Source organism: Syngnathus leptorhynchus, chromosome 10, assembly GCF_054491065.1.
Source record: "Syngnathus leptorhynchus isolate UIUO chromosome 10, UIUO_Slep, whole genome shotgun sequence".
Lineage (NCBI taxonomy): Eukaryota > Metazoa > Chordata > Actinopteri > Syngnathiformes > Syngnathidae > Syngnathus > Syngnathus leptorhynchus.
This window is the reverse complement of record NC_141204.1, coordinates 6,095,319-6,121,550: the sequence shown is the minus strand read 5'-3', so window position 1 is coordinate 6,121,550 and position 26,232 is coordinate 6,095,319. Positions and strand designations below refer to the sequence as shown.

Genomic DNA, 26,232 nt, shown 5'->3' with positions numbered 1-26,232 from the left:
GGATAAGACATGTCAAAAGTATTTGTTCAACTTAATGCAATATTCATCTTAATGCACATTTCCTCCAGTTCAAACATCCCACTAGGAAACATGGCAAAGGACACTGATTGTAAAAAGCCATTAGAGGATTGTTCAAACTATGAGCTCATCCTCAAGAAAATAAAAAGGGAAAGAATGACAGTGACACGTCCCTTACTCGACCACTTTAGACTTATCTGGAAGAAGGATTAAATCGTTTTCGGGAAGAGTGGAAATAAACACGATGACAGAACAACATCGGCGAATGCAATAACGAAATACTGTGATGAATTTTAGCTTGAGAGGAAACTCAGCCTGTAAAATGGTGTTATTGAATGATGTCCAGTAGACCCCAAGTGTGTGTGTGCTGTCTTTTATGTACCCCAGCACTGAAACAAGTTGCTTATATTCCATGTGCAAACCGAAGCAACACTCAAACACAATGTGCACGTGTGCGAAAAAAACCCCTGCATGCTTTTAATCACAAGTCATCCAATTTCCTACAAGCACACAATGCCAACATTCAACTTCAGTGTTGAAGTAAAACCACAAGAGAGAGCAGCTATGCAGGGTGGAGATATTGTACAATATGATAATATTTTTCCAGAAAGGAAATGAGCACAAGTGGATTTGTTAAAGAATAAATGGAAAAACAAAGCTCAATTTTTTAGATGTTTACATTGTATTTATAGCTGCAGTGTCTGAGTTTATTTGATTTGAAGATGACCTTAGGCTGAAGTTCTATAATGTGCTCATTTCGCTCTACTGGAAGTAGAATCCATTGTTTCACTTTCAAGTCATTTAATTTTTTGTGTCTGCATGAGTTGATTTGTTTGTGTGTAATTTGCTCTCTACAATATTTTTGTATTTTCTTAGTTTTTAACTTTTTTTCCTGTCAAGTGTTTTGAGCATATAATATCCTGTCCAGCATATTTCACAAGAGATCCGTGATATTTAAATAAATCCTCTATGATAGGAACAAAAATTTAATTGTATTTCATGATTTTTCCAATCTACTTTGCATTTACAATATTTAGTACATTATTCCCGATGACATGTTGGTGCAAAAGAACAAATTGGCAACGTCAGAAAGTTTGTGATAATGACTCAGTAAATCTCAAAAGTAAATCCAGAGAAAACATGTCTATATGATAAAAAAAAAAATGCCCATAGCTTTGAAAGCATTCTTAAATGATTCTGTCTTCATATGTCATTTGTGTGATCAGGATTCAGCACCATTTTGACTCTGATTAAAAGCACAAAGAAAATAAATTGATGGCTAATCATCAAGGGAGAGGCTCATTTCGTGTCATTTGATTGTATTCGAAGCCGGCTGATCTAATGAGCGTGATTATAGCAATTCAGATAAGTGATGAAGGAGCTGCAAAATTGTCACTGACTGCTGAGTTAACAGCAGTAATTACAGACCATTTTTATTGGATTAGGAGAGTATTAGTAGTGATAAAACAAGCAAAATTTATTTGCAGTACTATCAAAATGAGACACGTCATTTATTTTTCCCGAACCAGATCTAAGCACGAAAACCTCTGTGTCAGTTGGAGGCGAAGTTATTGGTGGTGACACTTTTAAACTGGTTTTTATTTTGCTCCAAAATATTCAGGGAGGTCAATCAGGTTGCGGTTAAATGAATTCCGAGGTTTTTTTTTTTCTTTATGCCAACGTTAACAGGCAGGGCATAGGAGATTGTGCCAAAAGTGAAATCAAGTACAATAAATAAAAGTGGCCAGACTAGAACTTTGGGTTTCACTGGGGTGTGGTTTTTAAGGAGGAATGACTACATAATGGTGAATACATGCAGTCAAATCTTTGTTAATCTAAAATAAGAGAAAATATTTTTCAGTTAGTTTCGCATGGGGAAATTCTAGTGTACAGCAGGCAACATTTTGCAATGTGAATTAGCATTAAGCAAGCAGACATTTGGAAGACAAAGTGAAAGTGTTTTGGTGAAGCAAAACATCATCTGAAAAAGCAAGTTTGATTTCAAACAAGGAAGATTGCCAGATTTACATTTCTCGGATTGAATTCAAGAAGTTGTAACGAGGATGCGCTTACAGTATGTAAGACGGCCGTGAAATAATACAGACGAGTTTGAAAAGTGCAGTCCTGGCTTTTGTCCGATGCCAGGCGCCCCTGTAGCGACTCGGTGTATAATGCCTTCAATGCAAGCGCACAATGGCGTACTTCATTATAAGCGCGGTGCTGCATGTGCCAAGCACCGCTGCCAGTCTCAATCATCTTACAACAGTGCAGAAACTTAGTTTGCAGACTTTACCAGGAGAAACATTTCAACCAATCAATACCACTTTATTTTCTCCATCTAGACAGATGGTTAAAAAGTCGACCTGTATTTCTTGCTTGGAAGCACGGACGCCGTAGAGGAAGTCGACGGAAAAGAAGGAGCGATGTGCAGCCAAAGAATTTGAAATGTTGGACACTAATCAACTGGAAGAAAAACAAAAAAATAAACAATGCGGTAAGGGAGGGAAAATGAGGCCTGAGCAGGCTGAGAGCTACTCGATGGTGTTAAAATGACCTTTGGACACTTACACAGGTGTGGAGATGCCACATCATTTGCCAGAACATCTTCATTATTGGCTTTATGAGCGGGCCATGATGGATATTCTACACACACTTGATGATTATAATATTGGCCCGATTTTATCCATTTATTCACAAAGTGCCTTGTGTCAGCATTTATTCAAATAGATACCAGTAAAAAAAGATGGAATATAGAAACATACCAAGAAAATACTAAATGGATCAATTGTCTGACATTCTAGTTTTTCTTTTCATCCATACATGTGTTTCCCATATCACTTATTTTGGCTTTTGGATTGTTCGCCAATCAATCAGGTTATACATAATAAAAAAAGAATCATCGCTGACAGTTTTCTTTTTTTTATGAAATTTCAAAGTCAAATATAACATTGTTCAGTTTAAGGTATCAAAAATGTCCACCACATCGGTTCAACCGTTTATTACTCTGACTGTAATTATGTTTAACTAACTAAAGTGATCACTAGATATAAATATTGCTCCAGTATTATGCAAACATTTAAAAACTGATATTTCAGACAGAAACACATTTTCACATGCACTAACTTGAAACATACTGGAATACTTAACAATTCAAGAGCCAGATGTTTGAATCAGGATTTGGAGCGAGATGACAAAATTAGTTGGTCGGCAAGCAGATTTTCTTCCCACTCACTGACAGTAAATGATTGGAGCGACCCAAACCACAAATAAGCCGAGCTTGTAGCCACTGATGTGCAAGTGCGTGAGCACGCCTGTGTGTACATGTCCAACCTGGAACTCAAATGACCTCAGAGTGCATTTTGGAATTATCGCTACAGAGCGTCAGCTCCATGTCTCTGTCGAAGCTGCAATTTGAAAACCCACAAGTTTTGATATGCAAATCATCTTTAATTACACACCAGGAAATTCAGTAAGAGCAAATGTTATACACCCCCCCCGATTTCTTCTCCTCTGTTAAACCATGCAGCACGACTCATCAATTCACCCTTTGTCTGCCTGAGTCAATATCTTCCAACTGACTTTCAACACCTCATCATTTATAACTTCAGGAAGACATTGTACAAAAAGGACCTCAATAGAAATAGCACAATATGCATTATTCATATATAATAGCAAATGTGATGGCCAAATAGTGACGCTCAAACACAGTGCAAAGATAAACAAATGTGGGAATGTACATATAAGTGGAAGATATATCATTACTTGGCACGCAGGCATTATGCGTGTTTTGGCACAGAGGTTAATGGAGAGTGTGATCGAGCGAGGTTCTCTGCTGCATTAGAACACATTCACGTCCCAATGAATCTCCACCGGCTTTGCTTGTCTTCATTTATCAGAAGCCACTGCGCTGAAAACTACTGGCCACATATCAGCATGCCTGTGTTCAAAGAAAAGTGACACTCTTTTTTTTCCCCCTCACATATACTGTTTTTTTCATTTTTTCATATAAGGGATGTGCAACTGTCCCCCTTGTTTAGAAAAAAAAAAGTGATGTATGAACAGCTGATGATGTGTTTGTGTTACTGCCACGTACCTCTATCCAAACACTCACTAGCTGCCTGCAGAGGAGTTACAGCATATGTAAAGGTGTGTTTGGATTTTGAACATAAGACAATTTCGGACAAAAAAATGGTTAGACACCTTAAAATAACACTTAAATATCATTGAATTGATTATTATACATTATTTTTTCTAAGCACCTTATTCGTAGCAATTTTATTGTGTTACTTTACATGATACTGTATTATGAACAGTGGTAGTACTTGTAGTACTATAGAAATATAGATTTTTAAAATATACAGCGATATATAGCACAATAAACAATTGCAATGAAACTATAGGGATTTGTAATAAAATAAAATTTAGAAGTACTATATGAGAAAATACTGAATTTTTGAGAATACATTTGTATCATTGTAGAAAATTTTAGCGGTGCGATGCCAAAAAAATTATTACGCTTCACAAGCTCACATACAGTATTATTGTTAATATATGATGGTGACAAGATTGTTATTAGACAGTTGATAAAGTGAATCAACATGCATGTACAAAAAATACAAATTACTATATATTGTATAAAAACTACCAATTACTATACATTAGTATAAATGATATAATTTTCAAGCATATACTTTTTGTACAGTCTTCTTTGTAAATCAGTATTAACAAGAGTTTTCTCACATATGCTGCCTATTTTTTCTTTTTAAATATACACTGTCTATCAAGTGAGTTTGTGGCTCACTGGCAGCAAAAGTCATTTGAAATGGCTCAGTCTGTCAGCACCAGGTTGGGCACCACTGGGATGAAACATGGAGGCATCAAAAGCTCAGGAGGATGCACACTTGCAGAACTTGACCATGCATGTGTTATTGTTATATTTCTATTTTGATAATTTACTGAAGCATAAGGAGATGAGCTCTAACGATACATGGGAAGGGGTTTAAGACAAAAACATAACAATGGACTTAACTGTGGCAGCAGTCTTACCCTAGAGGGCACTAGAACTGTGTTTTCCAGGATAATATGGAAATGCTACCCTCAATTTATCTCTTTTAAATCCACCAACAAACAAGTCATTGACCACGTGCAAAATATGGTTTAGATTTGACAATTTCGATTAGCTATGTTAGTATGTATCAGACACTTCTACTTTTATACCAATGTGTTTATTTTACTTGATTGCATGAGGTAGCACTGGGACGCAGGTCTATACAACTAAAGTACAAGTGTTTTTATAGAGCTTATATTGAACCTCAGAGAATAGCGACTGTGGCCCAGAACGGTAAAAATATCTGCAGCTGAATCCACGCATGACCGTACACGACTTTATCCCAGCATGAATTTCTGAGAATAACTAAGATATTTTTGATTTGCGTGGGGGGTCCCACCTGCAGTGTTGGTGTGGAAATGCGGAATAACTTACGTTCTAATTTCATGGCATTAGCCAAGAAATAAAATTCAATATGCAAAAATGATTCAGCCGGGTATTAGAGTATGCAGCTGACATTTCGACACATTTATTTTCACATATTTTGTCTCAATATTAACACTATTCACTAGTGTACATGAGAAGCTTAATGCTAATACTGAAAGCTCTGCTCGTTGATGAGGCTGAATTAATTTATCATAGCAGCGCTATCTAAATGGCATTCCAATGGACCGGAGAAGAGTGAGTGGTAGTTTTCCAATCTTGATTAAGGGAATTGCTGCAACAGCCTTGACAGTGTACCACCATATAAACACTGCCTGCCTTTCTCAGCCAATTACATGTTGACACTCTGTCTAATCAAGTGTGAGCCTGCTGACTCAGCTATAACTCAAAGATGGACTCATGGGAAATAAAAGGAATAGTTGGACTGGGACAAATGGTGAGTGGGGAAAAGAAATTTCTTGTAGGAGTCGGACTGTAAATATTCTTTGATATTTGTCGTAGTGTGGCTTCCACCTGTTACCGAGTTAGTGCGTTGCAGGTCTTGGCGTGGATATGCTCTCAAAAGCGGGTGCTCTCGTGTTTCAGCATGCGGATGTTTGCGAGCGTCCCGCTTGCCCCGTGGTGGTACCCGTAAGCCTGGCGCTGGCCCTCCAGTCACCGAGCGCTGCCCGCCGTCGATGAGGCGCTGCTGCTGGGGCTGGAGCTGCTCGAGCCTCGGTCCTCGAATACGCTGATCTCCAGCTATAAGAGGAAAGTCAAGGAGGCAATTCTGCAAAACACACTAAAACCACCAGACACAATTTTGGCAGGCGTACTGGTATCGTTTGGTACTTACTTACCAGCTAGTTTATAATCCTCCATTTTTAACCTCTAAAGAAAAAAAAAAGGAAAATGTCTCACATGCATACAGGCAGAACTGCTGACTAAGTGTTTTTCTCTCCAAAGCCCTGCTTCATATTCACTCCAAGTAATGAGTGGGCTATTGAACATCCTCCCTGATGGAGTTTAATCTAAGTACCATTCCAAGGGCATCCTCATGGCCAATCAAGAAGGAGGAGAAGGTGTTTTTCATTTGCCCACCCAACCCACATGCATGTGTGGAATTTTTAAGGACTCAAACCACAATGACTTCCGTGACCTCTAAACCGCTACCACCTCTTATCCGCTATCGCCGCTCTATTGAAGTTTACCATGCACTTCTATGTATATGCTATCGTGTTGTTTGAGTGGAAGGAGGAAAAGAAGGCGGGAGGTTTCTCTCTGAAGGATACAACTCGCATTCCCCTTTCGATGGGGTCGGTGATCAGCAGCCCTCGCGGAGCATAAATTTTCTCATTTTGATCCTGGATGTAGCTCGTTATCTTCCTCAAAATCTGAAATTCAACATATAGAGTTATTAATAGAGAATATGATTTGATGTAAAATTGTCAATTAATACATCAAGTAGCAAAAGTTCTTTTTTTTCCAGCTCTGTATTTCGTGCTTTTTAAATTAACAGTCTTAGATTTCTCTCACAAAGGTTGCTTTGTGTTTCTTTGATAGTTTGAACGAGTAAAATGGAAACATTTATCTTACTGAGAGAAAAATCTATGTTCATCAACCCTTCTTGCATCACACAGAGCATAACTGGTTTGCCTCGGACAGCAGAACGTCTTGCCGCATGTCCACAGGATTTGTGCTGACTGATGGCCAGTCATGCTGAAAAGACAGCTATTAGAGTTAAATGGCATAATTAGGGCAGATTATTCAGCACGGGCTATATGCCTCTGTGGACAACATCAATGCTGATATGCCACGCATCCCCTGGAAGCAGACTAAGCGTGTCTGACAGCCCAACCACACTCCACTGGGCATTGCCACCACAAAGAAAGCTGTCAGTGCTGCTGAAAAGGCGAACGCCATCATTTGCACTTCTTTGGGAAACAAACACGTACATCTGTTGTTTTTTTTTCTCAATAACTTCACCTCTCCACATTGACTTGTGCGAACAGAGCCCACAGTGTGTACAAATAAAATCAGCAGTTCAAACAATACCTCAAACACAAATATCCTCCACCACATCGGTGACTGCGAGCAATCAAGTGCAGTGCATAGAAAAAGTCTACACACCCTTTTTTCAAATACAAGGTCATGACAAGCCGGCTAGAATGGCTGAAATTTATTGGGATTAATCAGAGGCACTTTAAATGGTGGACAGACGCTCAATGGGTGGACAGGTACTCCAATGAGTGACCCAACAATTTGCATCCAAACATCTATGAGTTAACTAAAGGTTATTCCGCTATTCCTCCAAGAGAGATTAGAACCGCAGAGGCTTTGCTGCAAAACTGACAAAAGCTCCTCAGAGATGGCAAAGGCCTTCCACAGCTGCAGGCACAGCTGTTGACGTACTGACCCCGCAAACCTGACCGCAAAGACGAAACCGCAGTCGTAAACGCATCTCTGTGTATTTGGCGAAGGGAGAAGACGGGAAAATGATCCTGAAATGGACAAATCAAATTCCTAGGTCATAAAAAGTGCTCCCCCCCCATCTCCAGGGTGTTAACTTGCAATACTTCGCAGAAATCCAGGGAATAGATGGAAACATTTTTTGTGTCAGTGAGATGCCGACACTCTGAGAATTTTTTCCTATTTTAATATATATATATATATATATATATTTATCCATTTTTAATATTTTGTATTTATTTAGCTCATCAATTAGTGCTTAATCCAGTAATCCTCAAAAAGTGGGTCGACTAAAAAAATATTAGTAAAACATATCATTTTACTTGAAATTTTGGTCATTTTTTTTAAATCAATGATTGACTAATTTAAATGCACAAATTATAAAAGAATGAAATGTTATTTATGGAAGTTATTTTTACCCTTTTTATCTCACTTTTATTTGACCTGCTATCCGTCTGTTTTAAAAATCAAATGTGGCCCTTTGAGCACTTTTCCCCCTGCACCCTTGGGTCAACTTCTCATACTTTTATGACACTAAACAATGTTAAAATGTGACTCCTAACATTATAGACACATATATGTTATCAATGTTGCATAAGCCAACCATGCGCTCCATGCGGTGCACATCTCAACATGCTCGGAGCAATCAGCGTCCATTGAGATCGTGCACCGCAAGCATCCGGGCTTTTGGGTGCTCCGCTGATTCTGTACACGCTCTCCTTGGTGCGTGTGGCCTCTTATCGAAGATCTACTTGGGTGGCTACACTTGTCATCATCATTCAACCGACATCATTTTGTCAAACGACTCAATAAAGTCACTCTCCAGTGAAGCCGATAGCATCTCCTCCACCGGCAGACAAAAGACATGAAAGGAACTTTTTTTTCTGCATGGCTTCAATATAGCGACAAACAACTTTGCACAGCGCCCAGTGCTTTCTGTTGATAAGGAAATGTTTAGAAAAAGCCACAAAACCAGGGAGATGATTGATGCGGGTGGAAGAGATCAACCTATCGAGGCATGCTGGGACTTTTGCGCAGCTCCAGGTTGAGCGCATAGCAGCAGCAGGTGATCAAAGACTGCGCATGGAACTCTATGCTATCACCTGGCCTTTGTCGGGACGGATGTACAAGTGGCGTGCCGTGCTTGGCCCATCTGCACGCAGGTGTGTGCGCGCGCCTCACAGCGAGGTCTATTAAGGTATTGCACGAGCAGATGGTATCTGCCACGTCTTTGACTCATGCTGGTGCAAACAACTGTGACCTCGATATGCGGGATTGCATCCAAGCACGCAATTTGCTGAGAATGGGAACTTTTGCATTCACGTTCTGCAGGTGGCCAGTGCGATCATTTGTGCAAAGTCGGAGGCTGCTGCGATCACGTTTACCTTTTCGTAGCGAGTCTCCATGCAGAAAAAGATGATGTACGCCGTCGCACAGGCCAGACATCCCTCCAGGTACGACTGGCCTCCAATTTTTTCAGCTTCCAAGTAGAATGAGTTGAGCGTCTTCACCGTTTCCTCCAGCAAGTTTCGCTCAATCTACTTGCGAAACACAAACGCAGACATGTCATCAGAGTCAAAAAGTGTTGCTCGGCCTCAATGGCAACAAAGTCGCTTTGTGTGCAATATGAAACAATGTTGCGGAACGAAAATGCAAATCCTGTGAGCATCTGCCAGAGTAAATTCAAAGTGCACATTTACTTTACATTTACGATAGTGTGAAGGTGGGAATGTCCTCTCGATGCTAATTACTGTACTTGGCAAGGCTATACTAGTCTGTATAATCATAACAGATGGCCATGAATCGGAAGATAATAAAAAAGCTGCTGTTGTAGCTAATATGAGCAAAAGTTACATTTTGAATATGTCCTCATAGAAATTGGGAGCATCCACTCGTTGCACAATTTATTAAGTACAATCATAAAAAAAAGTTTTATTGCATCTAGTTTTGCTAAAACAGGAGCACCCCAAAAAAGTAGACAGCAAGCAAAGGTCCTAAATATTTATTTTAGGAGATTTATCTTAGTAGTTGAATTAAAGATGTAAACTTCATCTATAGATTAACGGAATACTTTTTGTAGTTACAAATTATTTCGTTACATTTTGAGATCATTTGGGATTTTTGTTGTCTGTCGGCCCCTAATTATCAAAATATCTATATTACAGTGAGTTTCACTTTGTGCATTCAACGATTTAAACATGTCCATGATTTTCTAATTCATTGAGATACTAAACCTGTATGTTTACAACACTGGGAAATGAAATGTAAGAATATATGTGCAGAAGTGAATGTCAACAGTGGCAGACTCACGACACTCACCCTACTGTTCAATTCAGGGGGAAACTTAGTCTGGAAGCGGCAGACGGTCCCCTCGCTGTAGTCCCTCTGTATGAAGACCTTCATCACTAGAGAAGCAGTGCGCCTCATCTCTTGGAGGCTGTGAAACTGCACACGACAAGACAAACACACACAAGAGTTACACCGCGTTGCCCATCACTTTATTACATCGTCAGCCCTCTCAGCGCATCCTTTACAAGCACTTGGCCTGTTTTGCACTCAACAGCTGCTACTTTCCTTTAAAAGCACCTTGAGTGCTTTATATCCAAACAGCCGTTTTCTGGGTGAGGAACAGCAACGGTGAGTAAGTGGGACACTGTAAAGCTACTCTCTGTTGATCTCAATTGCTTCACTCGGAAAGGATAGGGAGTGGAGAGGGATGTGTGTGTGTGTGTGTGTGTATATACATGAAAAAAAAAAGGATGATTCATAAATGAGTGAAAGTATTTGGACATTTGGCTGGTAGTAAGAATAAACTGGGATTTAGATTTAATGCAGTTTAGTGGGAATTACACAACATTGAATATTATTTAATTGTTCTGCATGTTCCCAAAAATTCAGTTTGTAGTTAAACAGCATTTTCAATTGTTGCCAAATTAATTTCAAATTTTACTGTACAAAGTAACGCTTAAGTTTAGGATGTTGATGTGATGAGTCGTATAGAAAATGGATGGATGGATTGAAATATGATTACTCAGATATTTTTTTAATGGAATGCCATCTACTGTTATAGAATGGTAGGCATTATTATCTCGCAGTATGGCGTCTATAATGTATATAAGAAGGCCAAGAAGATGCACTGCTTTGCTGACAACCAGGAATAACATCCACACCTCTATTTTGGTCTTCAGCGCTCAAAAACTCCAGTCACACAAAATCGCTCTGTCTGCCTGTGCTTTAAATATCCTTTTTTCTATACTCCCCAGCCTGCTGCTTGTCATAATGACCAACTTGGGCTATTAATAGACACAATTACCAACGCAATGGAAAACAACTGTATCATTTATCACAGGAAGAAAGCAGAGCCAAGCAAATTTGGCAAATTTATACAATTGTTGTTTTGGGGTCATTATCCGAATGGTGGACTGCAGAGTACAGGCTAAGGCAAAAGTAGATGTATAATATTTATGATTCAGGAGAGGAAAAAGTGGAGGAGACGATGATAGACAGGAAGTAAAGTGGTTGACAGGACTTCCAATCACTGATGGACAACAAATGGCTGCAGTCTGCCATGGATAATTGATATGTTGAAGCCATTTCCATTCGGACCTGCTTCCACATCGATGTGCATTTGTATTATTAAAGTGTTGGCCATGGAAGCCATATTGGCCAGCATATTTTGCATTTCTTTTAATCATAAATACAGCACATTGCTCATTAAGCATACTCACTGTGCAACTTGTCGTTATCTGTATTTCATCATACTTTACGAGGGTGCTTCCAGAAGAAATTATGCAGCAGCTAACAGCATGACTCCCCCAATTAAATCATTAGGATACCTGAGGCGGCATCTTGAGTTAGAACGTGACATCAACAAGGGCACACGCAGAAGCTGGCTGTTCATTGGCCCAAAGCAATGGTGATGCGTTGTCAGCTCAGTGGACAATATATTAGGTACATCTGCACAATATTCTATTTTTTAAAATCAGAATGCTTTTCATTCAACATGTTTAATATTAGAGTAGTGCATGGGAGAGTCACAATATTACGAACACCTCTCAGTTTGAGCCGGTGCAGATCCACAGTGAAATCCACAATGCAATACATATACTGTACTTTTCTTTTTGTCTCGCATTGTGCAGGTGTTCGAAATGTTGTGTCCAGTAAGAATAACCAGAACACCAGGCCACTCTGCATCAGTAAAGCAATGCATGGGAATTCATTTACTTAAATGAAGTCATGACAGCAAAGTCTTTCAAGATGCTCCATTCATGTTTAATAGGGGGGAAACAAGTCCGCCCCTGTCCATGGTGCTGATGAGCCCATGCCTCATCAAGACTGTTAATTAGATCTTAAATAAACAGTTCAGCTGAAAAGACACTCAAATGAGGCAAATAAAGACACATTCAGTCATGATGAATTCAACATGAGTGACTTTTCCCAGCTCAAGATACCACGTGCAGGAGGAAAAGAAGACAAGAAGCAGCATGTCTCACCTCTGTCGCCATGTTGCAGCGATGAGCTGTAAGCATGGATGTGGATGGACGTGTCCGGCTTGGAGGAGGACGACACGCGTCTGCACTGTTGTCGTGTGTTACGGCGGCGCGGCTCGTGCAGCCTGCCGCAAGTACAGCAGGCGCGAGTGTGTGTGCGTGCGTGCGTGGGGATGATGCACGTGTGGGGAGGTGTGTGTGTGCATGTGTATCTATTTCACAGTTTTAGTGGGGAAATCAGTAAAATTGGCATTGATTGAAATGTATATTCAGCTTTAATTGATTTTACTTTTACTGTATTTTTGTTTAGTGATTGATTTAATAAATAAAAGGGCAAAATGAAAAAATTCTGCGTTCCAAATTAAAAGGTCGGATAGCCATTCATCTGTCCATCCGTCCAACAGTCTATCCTCAACATGTCCTCAGCTATGGGAAGTCAAGCTACAACCCTTGGAATGGATTAATGGCATTTTCATTCATTTCAATTGGGAAAGTTGATTTGACATTTGATTGGTCAGCATTTTGAACATGGTCACGGAACACATTAAAGTCAAAAAGAATCTCAAGGCACCAGATTTTGCAATGTCGACTAGCACAATAAGGCAAGGTTCAGTGCGACACATTTTACATTTACAGCTCAGTACATTTTACAACTTTGACGGCACGCTTCTTACTGCCTTGAATGGTAGCACATTTTAAAGTTCATGCTTTGCTACAAGCATGCAGCCAAGAGGAGCCGCTTCTGCCGCGGTGGTCATGCGGCAGTGCTGCACAATCTCACATCAACGATTTACTGTGCCGTTAGGAAGTCATCCCATTAAACATTCATCTGGGCCTACTTTGATGCACCATTTGGTTTGCTTTCACAGGCAGCAACTTCCTTTAAGTTAATGAACCACACAGTCCGCCCCTGATTGTTATTTATTTATGAGGGGAAACTAATACATCTCCACTATTTGACTGTAAAGTATTGTTGATGAGATAAAAGGTGCTTAAAAGATAGCAAGTGATTTCACATTGCTAAGTCTATTTTTAGGTAAAACTATTTCCCTGCACTTGTTTAACATCATGACTCATGACTGGGAGTGAAATGAGATGGTCTCGCGATCTAGCTCTGCATTTCCTCCCAGGATACGCTAAATCACATTCTTGCGTACACACGCACACACACGCACACACACACACACACACACACACACACACACACACACACACACACACAGACACACACACACACACACACGCACAAAACAGCACACTCACAAAACAGTACAAGTTGCGAATGAATGAAAAGAGAAGACAAAATGATGGAAGAGCTTAGTGTTATGTATTATTTGTCAGGATCCTTCTCCTTACTCCTCCTTGCTAAGAAAAATGCTAATCACATATTTGCATGGAAAGATGCACATTTTGTAAATATAAGCAAACCTGTTGAGCCGTAATTAATCCTTTTGAAATCAACCCAAAATGCTTACGTAAGAAAAAGAAAAAAGAAAATGAAGATTGTTAAAGCTATTGTAATTTCTCACTATTATATTAAAGGACAAATTATTGTAAAATAGTCAAATATTCTGTCTGTAATCCACTATTTAATTCCTTGTATATTTCCTGACACAACTTTATTTTTACTTTTTTTTTTTAACTCCCAGGTACCACAGAATTGCTTAGAAATCATTTTTTTCCCCTTGACATAAACTTGATATCCCGATGTTGATGTTTTTGGGAGAAATAGAAGCATGTTCACAGTTTTGATGTATTTAAAGTTGGTTACATGTTGGCAGGTCAAAGTTTTTTTTTTCTTTTTTTGGAAGGAAAGAATGTACCTTCATATTGCAGCCCCGCCAGCGTGGATGAAATTTCACTTCAGCAGAAAATAAGAGCTTTGCTTAATTCAGCCTCAGAGTATTATAACAGTGCACAAGAGGCCAATAGTTGTTCGCATTTCATTCTCCACGTAATTTATATTCCAGTAAAACAATCTTGCTTTCCTCCTCACTCCAAACCGACACCTTCTATTAGACGTGTGCGCCGTGAAATGATGAAGGGGGGGAAGAAGCTCAGCTTCTTTTTCACACTTGCAACAACAGTCCTAAAGTTTTTGTGGTAAGCATTATGTTAAACTGTCAAATTACTCACACCATCCCCAATACAAGCGAGTTTAGTGGAAAACGAATAAGAAACCAAGTGCTATAGTATATAATGACTGAACTGGACGAGATGGATGAAGCAGAAAAATCTTGTACTGACATTTACTGTGGACTGAAGAAGACATCACAGTGCCAAGGGGCTCAGGTGACTACCATCAAGGCTTACCTGTTCTGAGTTTGGTCATGTGACGTTCACATGCTTAATTCTGTTTTAATAATCAAAATATTGTGTTTAGGACTGCATAGAAATTATTTTTGTAAAGATCATTTTTGACTTGATGACTTTTTGCATTAGTATCTACTTAAGCTTGTCTGAGTCATGTTGTGTTCATTGTCCTCTGGTTTGTTTGTGTTTAGTGATTGTCAGTGTATTACATTCAGTCCAAGCTGAGCATACGGCACTGTAAGAGCAGCCATGCACAAGACAGCCCAGTTTGTTGGAGACTCCACTTACTGCATGTTTGCAAGTCTTCTGGGCCTCATGCCACAGCAAACAGCCTTCTCCTATTGACTTAACCACAAGTTGTGGATTTGTCTCCTGTGCACAAATACACACATTCTGACAGTGGAGTACATCCAAAGACGTCCCGGCGTGACAGGAAATGAGAACTCACAAACCAAAAAAACATATTAAGTTGGAACCGTTCAAAGCTAATAAACATCTACTAAAATGCTTGGACAAGTCGAGTCCAAATAAACTAAAGTCCGGTGAAGTTCCACTTTGAACACTTAAACAAGTACGCGCCATCCTGCACAAGTACAAGTCGCATGATTGGCAGTCTGCTTCTATATTTCAACACGCGGATGACTCCCTTTTTGGAACTTCTGTGGGAAATGTAAATGCATCCTTCCTGCTGGCAAATCTTAAGTGACTCAAACATTTTTGGGATTTCAGAAACAGCAGATGTTCTCGTGTTTCGATATCAGCCACGTCTGGGAAAATGGGATTTTTGGCTCTGTTTGAAGAAGCAGTCAAAGCGGCTTCACGATATGCATTTATCACCAGAAGCCCGTCAGGCTGCTTAATTGGCTGAGAAAAGACACACTATCTGTACACAACAGGCGCATTGCTCGAAGAGTCTGCAAAAAATATCCAGTCACCAATCCAATGCAGAACATTGGTACCTCAATCACAATCTGTTCCAAGCTCACAACTATAGAAAAGAAACAGGAAGCATCCCTCACTGATGCTTTTTTTTTTCCTACCGAGTAAGCCTGACACAGAAAAGTCAAAATGAAACAAGATGAATGCTATTTGTCGTAGTACACAAGCAATGCAGCAAAGAGGGACACAAACACATGATCCATAGGCGCACACAAACAAAGCCACTGAATTATACATGAATCCATAACAAAGCTAAAAATAGAACAATGTAATTAAATAAGACAGCTGGAATGACACACTGGAGGCAAAACATCTTTCAGTACGCTTCAGATCAACGATGTGATATTAGCTGCATTTAGTTCCAGTGGGGGAAGAAGAAAAGGGCCGAATGGGCAGAATGCCCAACCACATCAAGGATGTGATTTTCCTGCATGCAATTCCCAGTAAACAATATTGCTAATTTTGTGTCAAGGACGATATAAAAATACAACTCATGAAAGCTTTGTGGGCGTCAGGAGAGGGTGACATTATGCTAATCATTTGTAAATAAGTTGAAAAGGAGTAAAGACTGGCCCATTTTATGCTGTGTGGCTGCATGACTGCACTGCAGCATCTTTTCTATGCCCGACACTGTCACAATGAAGACAAATGAGCCACAATATCACGACTGCAGCTCACTTAAAAAAAAAAAACAGTTGGGTAAAAAATAACCCAAATGTGGGTCAAAAATGGACCCTACTTGGTTCAATATAAACCATTGCAAATCTTGCATTACGGTAAAATTATATTATTTATCATTATATATAAATAATAATATTTTATAAAATTATTTTTATATGCCTGTCTGTCTCGTATAAATGTATCTTTTTGATGATCACATTGACCTACATTGGATTGGTTTTAGCAGAAACGTTTGGAAAACTTGCACAAAAGTATCCATTTAGCGGTGAAAGTGCACCAGCCGGTACTGTTTGTTTGTTCAGATTATTTTCATGCTTCTGTTCAAAGGCGAGCCAGATCAAGATTGGCTTGAACTCAAAAATTTGGTTGCTGTTTTCAACCACAGCCAGGTATGTGAAAATGGCCATCGGAGAAAGCGGCAACATTTGCAATTCCAAAAAATCAGCATCCAGATTTTTGGGTTATGTTAGCTGACCCTTTTCGTGCAATCATACTTCAGTTCAGCGAGCTTTTAAGAGGCAAGAATTTGTGTTTAGTTTTCTGCTATTTTTTTCCAACCTTGTATGACATTCTAACATTGCCTGTACAATCAATAAAGGTTTTATGTCACCACTTGGGGCCTAACTTTCCATTGCATTGAGGGAGGTGACTCCACACAATGTGGGAGGTGCACGTTTTAGAAGATAAACATATGTATCTGGCACACACATATGCACATTATACTCCATTCCCAGCAAAAATAAAAAAGTGCATGGGAGTGATGAGGCTCTTGTGTCCATTTTGCAAACAGGGAGACAACAACAGTAAAACATCAGTGTTTTTTTTGGCCCACAAGCACTTTCTGAATTTAAAGTCCTGTGTGGCATTCATGTAAAGTGGACTTTTATGAGCTTCACAGCTTTTGCAAAGTCCTCTCCTGACAACATCACAAGCTGCTATACTGATCCCTGTGTGGATATTAGGATACCACCAGCAGTCTTCTCCCAACGGAAAGACAGGAAAAATGACCCTGTCAAGAATATAAGACAGAGTGGAAGAAAATCCTCTCTCCCTCAAATGTTGAAAGTGCATTTTGGCTGTACAGTGCAGCCTAAAATTGGCCTGGCTCATCATCTTCGCGCTAGTTCATCCCATAGAAATTTGACGGGCTTCTTTCTCAAGTAACCCATCCAAGCATGTCTCCACTGACCTTGCTTTATGCACTGGACTACGATAAACACATATTCACTAGAATCAGAGGTGTCAAAATGAATCAAATGTCTGACAAGAAATAAAATGTTCATATTTTAACAATTGAGTAATCGTTTGGAGCCATGTTTTAACTAACGATTGTTGAAATTTTCTCATTTCAGCCTTTCAAACGTAACTATTCTTTGATTTCTCAAGCCCTTTATGAAAGCAGAGTGATTTATTTATTTTTGTATTTAATCAAAGCAAGACATTCGCAAGCATCTGCTTTTACTTTGGAAAACAATGATCATTAATCCTACTTATTTGACATTGCTTAACTGTTGCCTAGTTGTTTATTAATCACTACATAATAGCAAATAAATAAAAATAACTACTTAAAAAAAAAGCAATCAGGGAAAACATGTTGATTAAACAAACAAAATTGCAACAGATTATTCGATTAATTAATGGAATAATCAATTCTAAAAATATTCAGTAGTGATAGCCCTAACAAGCATAGAATTATCCAGAATGTCTCAGTAAGATGATGATTTAAGATTCAGGGGTGCATTGAAGTTCAAATACCACTCAGATACAAAGCTGTAAAGGGCCACAATGGATCTTTTCAAAAAATTAATTGGTGATTGAATGCCCCTTTCATTCAAAACAACAACAAAACAGAATTGGTGGAGCCGACAGTGAAGGTAAGATAATGCAGGCCATCTTCCTGCCTTCAGATGGCACAGCAGATGGTGAAGTCCTGTGGGGCCACGCCGTAGCATGCTGTAATCCAAGCCTCCATTCGCACACACCCTTCCCGCATCGTTTACCAGTGAAGGCTACATGCTATTATTTTAATGGTCACGAGATGAATCAAAGACTGTGCAAGCTAACAAGGTCATTTTGGCACTAAAAGGAATGGATCGACCCATATAGGTCCCAAGGCCAAAGATGTCTCCAGCGCTCTCTAGTGGATATCCACAAATAGAATGCACAAACAGAGAATGCAATTTGACTTCATCTAATCACAGCATCACTAGTATTTAGACCCTGGTGAGTTGGGTGTTTGCTTTAAATTGTTTTATTTGGAGAGAAAACTAATCCCAGGGTTATTATCAGTTCTGTAATTCTTTATGTGTTTTTGTTGATCTTGGCAAATGTCAGAAGGAATTTGAGATATCTAACTTGGCTTGTTTAGTTTTTGATTATTCAATTACAACCATCTGTTGAAATCACACAATATAATGTTTTTGTTTTCACCACAACATAGAAATCTAAGAGTCAAAACATGATCATACTGATGTAAATCAGAGTGTAGTTATGTAGAAGTGTGGACTGTAATTGGCAGCATGTTGGTTTGAAGACGAGGCAACCTCCTCCCGAGAAGATAAACACAGGAAGTAAATATGACTCCTGATAATATCATATTATGATTATCATGTTTGATGATAAAAACATAATGAACATTTTGATCTTCCTCCGAAGGTGAATTTCAGGGCAAATCCCATCACAATTTAAATCGACAAACTGTCTTTATAGTTAGTGCTTGGAAACACAAACTCTCCTTCATTTTAATAGAGAATTCATTTTATTTGTTGCTGTCTGCTGTCACTATAGAAGAATGATTAACTTATTTTGGTCATCCCTGCCAGCACCTTTGTTTGCCCACTGAGCTACACAGGGTGACAGCAAACCAGATCAGAGAACTTCGCCTGGCTAACCTGAGACAAGCTTATTTTTAGAGCCCACCTGGGTCTTGAACTCAGGAAATTGCACCTTCTCCTGTTCTCTGACTCGAAGCAACATGAGCTTTCACCATCTACCAAATAACCCATCACCTCTCCCGCAGTGATGGAGACAAAGTAGCATACAATAGAAAATATATGAGGCCCAAAAGTGGAAGCACGGTCGGCTATGAACGTCACTGTGAGAAAAGCTGCTTTACATTTGTGGAGAACTAAGACAATAATTTGAAAATGTGGGCCAGGTCAAGAGATGGATCCAAGAATGAGACCTGTTTACCTCTTGGAAGAAGACAGACATTTGAAGGGGAGTATGAAAAGCTTATTGAAAGAGCTCCTGCAGCGATGCGCCACAATCTGCCAAGATTCTCTTCAAATGCCTGAGCTTCTACGGATTCGCTTCCAGCAGTAATGATTCATAGTCATTGATGAAGTGTTCCAGACACTCGTCAAAACCTGAGCATGTGTCAAACACCAACAATGACCCAAATTTCCAGGTGCAGGCTGCTCTGGAATCCATGGATTGGTAAATTAGTTCCAAACATGCTAAAATTTTAAAGACTCCTGAGGTCGTGTCTCTGCTTTGCGTATTCGCGGCTGCATGTTCAGAACAAGCAGTTCTCCCCGTTTGTGTGGGATGTCAGCAGCTGGTACAGGAATGAAGGAATGGGAGAGGCATTTTTGGGACAGTTGTAACCTACACCTGGCAAATACAGTAAAGGCAGTTGAGGACGACGTGGTCTTTGAAAGCAGATGTAATGATGTAATGGCAAATAAAGAGTGAAAGACAGCAGTCAGATTCTCTCCTTGTGGATTTTCGGGGTTAAATTAAGGCAGACTACAACCTGGCCTGGTCACCTGTCAATCACAGTACACATACAGACAAAATCGACCAATCCCACTCATTCACACAGTCATTGAGTGGGAACTGAATCCACACTGGCTGAATGGAAGTCATGCGAGTGAACCTCGACACCGACAGTGACATGAATGCTGAAACTTTTGTCTGAAAAATGCTAACAATCCAACCGGCATGTCAAAGCAAATAGTTGATGGTTTGTTGAACAAGTAAATCCAGACCACACACACACATAGCACACCAGGATTTGGATGTTTACATCATCTTGCCTTTTAATCTATTTTGCTTGTGTTCCAGTTTAAAATTAAGAAACAACTTTGTTGTCCAGATTTGGGAGTGACTGAAATAAGAGGACAACCAGTGAGCTTGTACTGTAGATGGATCATCTGTTGAGAAAGGGTAACAGGAGGCGGAACAGATGGACAGGACAACGTGGAGGTCAACCATGTAGGTGGGACTGCTCGGGAGGTCTACAGAAAGGCTAGACGGAGCCACCAATCTGCTTTGGAGGTCCGTCAAGAAGCCAGCCAATGTGCTACTGTAAGTGAGGACGCCCATTAGAGAAGCACTCCATGATGATAATGTGTAAATTGCGCCAAGGTAAGAAGATACCAGAAAATTCCGCCAGGTGCAGTCAAATAAGAGTGGCGGCCAGGAGTGGATGCGTGCATGTGTGACGGGAGTCTTTGATGAGGTTCAGAATGCGTACTCATCACCAAATACCTTTCCACACGCCTAAACCCAACCAGGGATCATCTGAATAACACAATAATGTTTCAGGTTCTTGTTACGCAATTTACACCTGTAAGATTGTTCGGACCGGTATGGATTACGCGTAAATGAAAGTTCGGAGGCTGCCAAACACATACTTGACTAATGACTGTGATATGGGAGCGGCAACATATACCCTCAGCACACTGTACCTCATTGATGAAGACTGGGAAGATTTTCCTGAGACGAGGCGTGCACCAGCCAGGCACTCTCGAGCCTGACAATTTTCATCTGTGTGGCAGACATGGAGAAAGTGAGAAAGACGAGAGAATTATTATGCTTTTCTCATTCCCGAGTCGGCGTTGTCCAATAGTAGCAAAGGTGGTCTGAAATGCAGCAACGTTGCCGCCCGCCCATGTCAGAGCCCGCTTCTTCTTTTGCCAACTTTGTACAGTAGCGCGTCTGGCCGCTGGAATGGTGAAAAGCACCATTGTACTTAACCATTGACTTTGTCAAATTTGTACTTTATGTAGTGGTTTGTTCAGCAGGTGGAACATTTTGCAAGAATCATTTCAGTCAAGGATTTCATTTTAGCTCTGCATGAAAGCACTCATTGAAATATATAAGTTCGTCTCTCTGTATGATAACTATTAAAAAAATTGAAGTATGATACAAGGCCCGGTAACTTAGGGAGTATATATTTATGTCATGTAAATATGCTGATAGAATTATATAACCAGTTTGTTTATAGCAATACAATACTGTAAATGTCTTTTTTTTTTTTTAGGACATGTGGGCCCTCAAGAATCATAATGGATTATTGTTATTATTATTGCGACATATTAGTTTTGGTTTAAAATGGAAATTTAGGGAGAATTCCAGAGCTCTTGCTAAAAAAAATTGTACATTTATTGTACAGGAGGACCGGTACAAGTTCAGGTCACGCATCGATACAATAACAAACAAAAAAATAATAATAATCATAAAAAGACAGGTTAAAGTGCAAGTGGTTATAAATCACACGAGACAAAACAGTTGTTTATCTAAAAAAGTTGGTTTGAAGCAGCCAAGCATTCTTGGGGTGAATAACAGTTTTACCGAGAGGAATAAAACATTTAAACTTTGATCAAGAGATAAAAATGCCGTGACTGAAATTTGTTGGAAACCTGCCTCACTTTTTCCCTTCCAAGAAAATCTTATTTCAAGCTCTGATGAAGGCTGCATGCCAAAAAAGCAACATTTTCCCTCCGCATTTTGAAGGTTTATTATAGCCATGCCAGAGTAATTTCAATAGTGTGCCTTGGACCTATATGTCTACACACATCCTAGTCAAAAAAAAAAAAAAAAAAAAAATGGAGCGCTGGAGTCCCTCATACGAAACCTTTTTTTTTTCTTCCCCCAACTTCCTTTAATTGACATCCTGCACAAGAAACAACAAACCTGAGTGCTTTCACAAGCTACGTGGTCCCACGACATTCAATCGATTTTCATTGCAATTGCACCATGGAATGAGTATTTAGGTTTTAGTTTTTAGTTGTATGATTTTGTTTTGTTTTTTAAATCTGTGGTATATATCTACTGTACACCACATGGCTCACTTTAGTAAAGCCCATCACTTTGCTTTTTAAACCCTTTCGAGCATTCTTGTGCAATAAAAGGTATTCCGATAATCCGTACGATATTTTTTTATGAGACACAGCTATGTAGTGTTTGGCTCTCATGGGCCTGAGAATGAGGAAACGCCTCCTGAACAATTTGAAATAATGACTTGAGAAGATCTAAGTGCCAGGACCTTTTTCTCCTATTAGGCAAAAAAAATGTTATCTCATAATCTTTCACAGAGATACGGGAAAAACACTCCTATCTCTCTCTCTTTTTTTTCCGCACTAAAGGTGACTTAACTGATGACCCTGGTCATTATAGAAATGAGCGGTGAGGGCATAAGGGGACACACACTCAAAGAAATACACACACACAAATACACATGCACACAGGATAAAGATGAAAAGATAACGTGAAAAGTCACTGGGGGTTCTTAATGACATATTTGGAACCATCCCCAGAGAGACGATGAGACGGCTTGCTCAACGCGCTCGTCCGTCACACAGATAAGTCGACATCACAACAAAGTGTACGAATCATAAATCACAGAAACTTCACCCCACGCAACTCATTCACCCTTGGCTTCACGTGACTAACTTGGAAGTTTACTGACAGCCAACCTTTGTCAATAGAAAAATGGATGAAGGGTGTCGATTAAGGATCATCATTATTTTCATTTTTGCAATTGATAACAATATTATAAAATTAGGTGATGATATTTATTCATTTGTATCAACAAACTATTTCATATTATAACTACTGATGATTAATAATCATCATTTCCTTTTTAATATACCCTAAATGTTAAATAGGAAAGATAATTTGACACCTGATATAGTTAACGAGAATTATGTGACCATATTTTCGGTCATCTGGCACGCCCACAGAGATAGCAAAAGATTCGTGGAGTTGAAGCAGCTTTAGATAAAAAAATAAAAATAAAAAAATAAAAATACTGACACATAAAATGATGAAGTAATATCTGAGTCCATCTGTATATTTACACAAAAGCAGCAACAGTGAGAATTCTAGCAGAGTGGTAGCACATTTTGGCCAAACGTGCTGACCACAGCCGTCGTCTCTGGCACTGTGACAGTGAGGAAGTCTCCCATTGCTCACAAGATTTTACTGGACGCCCAACACACTTACACACACTCAACTCCCAATTTGCTTACTCTTTTCTCCTCTCTGTCTCTACGCATTGGCTTCCATGACGGTGATGTGTTCAAAGACCCTTTAGAAAAGCCCAGTTGAAGCCATTTGGACGACTTGTTGCGATGGGAGGTGTACGTGTGTATGGCAGTCGAGAAGGAGGAGAAACGGCGTGTTGAAATTGTAAATGAGCGTGACCCCTGATGTCTCAGAGAGAAAAAAGGGGCAAACATTGACAAATCCTCAGCGAGTGAAAGCAAACAGTTGTCACATCTCACCGCGGCGCGCTGTGACAGGCATCAATGGCCGCAGCGCTTTCTGACTGTGTGGTGTTAAAGTCCTTCAACATCATTTCATCACATGCATGCGTTTATGTGTGTGTGTGACTGTCATGAACTGAGCCAAGAGTCAAGAATCGGAACGTTCTGAGTACACCACGGCCGGATTGTTTTTTTGTGCATGTGAACAGTGTGAGGAGGATTTTGGATCTCACTGAGGTCAGGTGGAGTCAATGACTCATCTTTGCTTAAAAACAAAGCTGATTGCTAAGCCGATTATGAATACTTTTATGAAAAATATGTTGTGGTTCTGAACTTTCAAGTGGAGGACTCACTGCAAATAAATCACATCAAATTTTTGGGAGAGGCATACAAAGTCCCCGCACGGTAACAATTGTAAGAATTGACAATATACTAAAATAAAATGTGTGATGATGACAATGATAATTACTATAACTACCACTATAAGTAATAATAGATATAAATGTCAACTTTAATGGGACTTACGGAGATTTATTTAATGGCAGCCAAAGAAGCAGAAATGGAACTTGGTGACATTTATTGTTATTTTATTATATTGAAATAAACTTGTTTAAACTTCACTTTATACGTGTACTCGGATGGCTATTAAAATCTTACTTGCCTGCACAGTTAAGAAAACATCTTTGGATGTGTAAGCCAACAAAAAGTTAAGCACACTTATAAATAAAAGTGGGTTTAAATAAAAAGGCATTAATCCTTCTGTCTTCTTGTGTGGTTTGCATTCTTTTTTTTCGAGGAGGGAACAACTGAATGACACACACACACACACACACACACACACACACACACACACACACACACACGCACACACACAGACTCACACACTCATACACACACCAACAATTGCAGAGTCTCTCTTTTGAAAGCATGCTAAACCTCTGGGCTCAACAATACAGACTGGACCTCATCTTAAAGCTCTCATCCAATCAGACGGCCAAGAAGTGAAGAGTGGAATTGATTGGCCGAGACAACCATTGTTGATTGATTACCATGAAAGAAACCTTTGTTAGTTCTGCACTGTGAATGGATAAAAAGGAAACACGAGCAGTCTTAAAATAGGTCACCCAAAAAAAAAAAAGCCCAAAACTTGGCTGAGATAGTGAGGCGTGTGACGAGACAATCCCACCACCTCACGGGAAACTGAGGTCCACAGATTATTAGCCGTGAGTAGTATTGATTAGTTGTGGTTCAAAGGTTAACAGAGCAGTCTGAAAACCAACTTGTGGGAACATGAAGAGTCGGTCTGACGGTCTGGGCGCCCGTGTGTAATTAGGCTTAACTTATCTAAAGCAAACCATCATATGCAAAGAGCGATGCTTTCATTAAGAGTGAGAACACGCTCGGGGTGGTGACTTCATCGTATCGTCCCGCCACGATGAAACCCGTTCAATTCCCAACTATGAGCACACAGGAATAAATCAACAAAAGGGATCTGACGTGGCCGGCGGGGTGAGCTTGTTCAACAATTCGCATGATCACTTTGGGAATGCCGTACTTCCGCAAAAAAAGAGGTGTAAGGTTTATTTACTTAACTGCAGCCAAGGGAGGGCTTCACACAACACGTGTTTGGAGTATTAACAGTGATATTTATTAAGAAAGACTGGCAAAATCAGGCAGAATGGATGGAAGTGAAACTCGACAGTCTGTTTTCCTTTGGAGTCATTTCATCTCCTAAGCGACAGGCAAAGAACAACATGAACACCCGATCATGTGCTCAGATCTGTTCATCTCATCCAATCTCCAACTGTTCGCTCACATAGCCTCCCCCCTGGGTCTTTTTGTTGATTCTGGCACAATACACCAGAATCATTTAATTTCATTTCCACCAGTATGACCCAGATGGCAACATCACGATGTGCTTTATTGAGGAAATGTCACCAAGCAGCAGTTTAATCATGTACAATATGAAGATGCATTTGCAAGATAATGGAACTGTACATTAAACTGACCTTTTTTCTGTTGATTTGCTACCCCAGTGAAAGTCTTTGCTAAAGACAAATGCCAAGTTAGAAGCATCCTTAGCACTGGCCAAAAAAACGGTTTCTTTTACATAGCGAGTGTGTTTAGTTTTATTTGTATGTACCCGTGTTTGAGTGCATATGAGAGGCCTTCATTGCCAGATTCTTGAACGCTAATGAAGTGAGCAGATTTGCGCAGCAACGTGCTACATTGCGCAAGCCTCTGACAAAGACGTAGTCTGACAGCAGGAATGGTGCAGATGTATGACAGACCTACTTCAACTAAGGGGGTAAAACTGTGTGTCATGAGTGCAGTTATTGGAGGAATGAGTTTTAAA

The 26,232-nt window shown here is 39.7% G+C and overlaps 1 protein-coding gene across 1 annotated transcript in view; it reads right to left on the bottom strand.

The window, feature by feature from the left end:
* Nucleotides 1–2,812: 2,812 nt before the first annotated feature.
* The window catches only part of LOC147050114 (golgin subfamily A member 7B-like), a 127,350-nt gene continuing 103,930 nt past the window's right edge, over nucleotides 2,813–26,232 (bottom strand). The window contains exons 3-6 of the mRNA XM_085921965.1: nucleotides 10,277–10,402; nucleotides 9,343–9,495; nucleotides 6,781–6,882; nucleotides 2,813–6,250 (exon numbers count right to left, since the gene is read on the bottom strand). Coding sequence (XP_085778091.1) covers nucleotides 6,164–6,250; nucleotides 6,781–6,882; nucleotides 9,343–9,495; nucleotides 10,277–10,402 — 468 coding nt within the window. The 3' untranslated portion in view covers nucleotides 2,813–6,163. The remainder of the gene's footprint in view (nucleotides 6,251–6,780; nucleotides 6,883–9,342; nucleotides 9,496–10,276; nucleotides 10,403–26,232) is intronic.